The 3,836-nt window shown below is 61.9% G+C and overlaps 1 protein-coding gene across 1 annotated transcript in view; it reads left to right on the top strand.

Moving 5' to 3' along the window:
• NACC2 (NACC family member 2) overlaps positions 1-3,836 on the top strand; it is a 32,725-nt gene that overhangs the window by 25,606 nt on the left and 3,283 nt on the right. Inside the window, exon 2 of the mRNA XM_004388651.2 lies at positions 982-1,146. Within this exon, the coding sequence (XP_004388708.1) occupies positions 982-1,146 (165 nt within the window). The remainder of the gene's footprint in view (positions 1-981; positions 1,147-3,836) is intronic.

Consider the following 3,836-nt stretch of genomic DNA (forward strand, 5'->3'; position numbering starts at 1 on the left):
CTGTCTGGGCCCGGAGGGCCGTGCACACGTCGCTGGCTGTGGCTGTGAGGAGCACTAGCCTGATGGCGGAGGTGTGTCTGAGAACGAGGGAGGAGGTGCCTGTGGGGAGGGGCCTGACGGGTCTGGGCGAGGAACGGAGGGCTGGTTCCTCTTCTCCTGCAAGCCTCCCCATGGGCTGTCCCCACCTGGCCTGGTGCCCGTCTGGACTGGGAGCTCTGGGAGCTGCTCAGCAAATGCACGTTAGACAAGGGGTTGTGTCCTCCCCACTCAGCACTGGAGGAGTCGCAGAGACCCTTAGCGGGCCGGGGCGAGGCGGGGTCGGGGTCGGGGTCAGGAGGCTTGGGGACACCTGGTTGGCAAGGTGGCCTGAACACCAGCGTGCCAGCAGGGGCCCTGCGGGTCGGTACCCCCTTCCTGTCCCACTGCAGGTTCTGAGCCTGCTTAGGGGGGTCCCTGACTGTTGTCGCCCCCCTCCCTAGCAGTGGTCTGTCTGGAACGTTCTAGATGGGAGACACCCGCGGGAGATGCTGTCTGCCCGCCCCGGGGGCCACTGACTGCCCATTGACAGATGCCTACGGGGCTCTTCCGTGTGTGGCCAACGCGGCAGAGGGGCTGTGTCCTCGCTGGGTGGCTGGTCCTGTGTGCCCCCTCACCATGAAATGGGCCTCTGAAGAGACGGGCTGGGGAGTGGCAGGCCCAAGCAGGGCACCGTGGTCCGAATGGCTCCTGGAGCCAGCCTCCATGCAGTCCCCAGCATGTGCCACACCCTCCGTCACTTCCTGAGCCCAAGCCTGCCGGCCTCTGCCTGGTGGACACCTCTTGGGAGCTGTCTGGGGCAGGTACCTCGCCTCACTCTCGCCCCACCCCCGACTCTGTAGGGAGGGGCGTGGAGCAGGCCTGACGCAGGCTCTGGCATGGGGTACGGAGCTGTGGGCGGGGCAGTCCGCACCCCCTCACCCTGGACCGCTTCTGTGCCCACAGTGCAAGAGAAGCCCGAGCCAGTGCCGCTGGAGAGCCGCTCCTGCGTCCTCATCCGTCGAGACCTGGTGGCCCTGCCTGCCAGCCTCATCAGCCAGATCGGGTACCGCTGCCACCCCAAGCTCTACTCGGAGGGGGACCCCGGCGAGAAGCTGGAGCTGGTGGCAGGTGAGCCCCCACCGTCTGTTGTGTGCAAATACTTCCTTCCCTCTTCCCTCACTGCACAATGCGCTCATCACCAATCAGTCAAAAAGAGAGACCGACTCAGATCTTCTCTCATTTCCTCTTGGAAGAATGTGTCATTAAGAGTTGTTCAATTGAATTAATTTTGCATTTTAATTGAGTCCCCTGGGCGGGGGGCCCCTGGTTGGCACGCGAAAACCACGATTGTGTTGTAATTTAGGTCACAGATAAAAGCGGGCTGTGTGTGTTTCACTGGCCCCCCTCCCAGCCCCAAAAATTCAGCCTTTGCACGTAATAACCGGAGGTTTCCCGTAGCAGCTCATGGTCCAGGATGGATTCTTCTGGAAAAGAACCCACGCAGTCGAGTCCGAATGCCCGTTAGGGCCACATGCCTTTGTCAGAACGTTTGTCTTTCTGGCATTGGGATTCATGTTGTCCTCAGCTCCTTGTAGGTTTTCAGGCTTTTCTACGAAGAGATGAAAACACACGGCATTGTCACCTGTGTGGGTATGAACGGTTGCCAGCAATCTCTTCCCTCCACACCCCACCTGAGTCCCAGACATGGGCTGAGCAGGCCTGTGGGCACCTTCTGCCCCACTGGGCACCCCCAAGTGTCTAGCCCCGTAGCTGGTCCCTCGGCCCCGTGTGGTCAGGCAGCATCTGGGACTGGCTCTCCCTGTGGACTAGCATGTTCTAGAATGTTCTTCTCTCCTGTAAATAACACTCGTGGCATGGGACGTCACAGTGAGGGCCGTGCCGGCCGGTAGGGCATCTGCTGTTTTAAAGGGGAGCCATTCCGTAGGTTGCGTGTGGGAGTGTGGGATTGTCTGGCCAGTGGGCTGTGATGAATGGGGTGCCAGGTGATCCTGGGGCTAGGGGTGGGGTTGCCCAGTGCCCACCAGGTGGCCGTGGTCCCAGGTGAAGCCTTGGAGAGGTGGTGTACCAACAGCCCCTGCCCCTCAGCAGTGGCCTGTCTGGGGTTAGGGAGGAGGAGGAGGAGGCGGGCTAGCATGCCATCCACTCCAGCCTGAAGCTGGCTGTCAGTTGTCAGATGCCCCACCTTGGACCCAGGCCTGTGCTAAACCTCATTTTATAGATCTCCCCACAAGGGGTATGTGCAGCCCCTGCAGTACACAGTGGCCTGCCCTTGCTGTGGGGCTGCCAGGCTGGGCAGAGATGGGGCCTCAGGGACCCTGGTCACAACATGGCCAAAGACTGTCTACTGCACTCACCAGCTCCACCCAGAGCCAGTCCTGTGTCTACGTAACTGGTGGCTGCTGGCTCCCTGGATCCCAGGCTGCCTTGGGGCTGGGAGACGGGGCGTTAGATGTCACTGCAGTCTGTGAGTGGAGTGGTGGGCCTGAGACCACATCTGCCCCAAGGGGGTGCAACCCCGAGCCAGCATTTGAATTCCTGGTCTCACCAGTTGGCGGAGAGACCCTGCCTGGGGGTCTCCATCTGGGACATCCCCCAGGGCGGCCAGGAGCATGGAACCCCAGCCTCATGCCTTGTCACCTGGTCTGTGGTGTGACCCCCTGTATCCGTGGGGATGTCTGAGGGGCTGGCCCTGTGCCGTTGGGCCGAGGTTGTACAGCCGTGGGCAGGGGAGGCTTCAAGGCCAGCTCTGGGCTCCAGGAATGAGAGGAGGGTGCGGTATGGGCGGAGCCGGGTCTGCTGCATGGAGTCTGCGCCTGCCCCTGTGGAGGGGTAGGGGGTGGGAAACATTAGGTTTGGGGCACCAAGGCAGGCTGTGGGGGGAGAGGCTTGGGGAGTGTGGGGTGTGGGGGCTGGTTGGAGGAGTCCAGGTAGGTGAGAGAAGGAGCTGTGGTGTGGGGGGCAGGGGGCGTTAAGAGAGCTGACTGCTCCCCTGGGGAACTCTGCGGCCTGGCCAGGGGGAGGCAGAGGTGGTGAGGCGTGCAGGAAGCTGAGCAAAGCGTGTGAACATATGCCCCTTCAGGGCGTGGTGCCATGCTCATCGAGATGGGCCATCCCCAGAACGAGTTCTGGGGGAGCTGGGAAGGTGCTGAGGCCCAGGTGACGGTCTTTACAGGGGTGGGGGCAACGCCAGCCCTTCAGGCCCCCAAGCCGACGGTCTGGCAAGAGGGAGCTTGTGTGTCTTCCTTCCGCCCTTTCCCCAAAGAAAGGAGCCCTGGTTGCTCTTTTTCCTGATAATAAGATGCAACACGAGCTGTATAAAAAAGTCAGACCACAGAGAGAATGGCACCAACAAGGCCACGGAAGGCCCGAGAGCCCCCTCCACATGCCGTGTCTCCTGGGTTTTTTATCAGCGAGCTGCACCCTCCCGACTCCTACCCCACTGCCTGGTCTCCGTTAGCACAATGCAGACAGAGCCTCCCCATCATGCCTGGGGGCACACAGAGCCCCCCTCCCCACCATTGTTCCTGGGTGCAGGGCCTGCTGTTGGCTTGGGTGTCTGGTCACCCCACCCTGGAGGGGCCCCTGTGGTAGCTCCAGGACCCCAACCACACCCTCTGTCCTGTGCTGGGGATCCCAGTGCAGCGGAGAGGGAGCTGGTTCTGGTGAGGCCAGCCTGACCCAGACCCAGACCCTTGGGGTGATCTGTCAGTCTCCCCATCACTGCCCGAGGCTCTGGCATCTTGGAAGTACGGAGAGGCAGACCCAGGCCCCCAGGAGAATTGCTGAGGCTTTGGATC

This window comes from Trichechus manatus, unplaced genomic scaffold (assembly GCF_000243295.1).
Source record: "Trichechus manatus latirostris isolate Lorelei unplaced genomic scaffold, TriManLat1.0 scaffold00214, whole genome shotgun sequence".
NCBI classification, from domain to species: domain Eukaryota; kingdom Metazoa; phylum Chordata; class Mammalia; order Sirenia; family Trichechidae; genus Trichechus; species Trichechus manatus.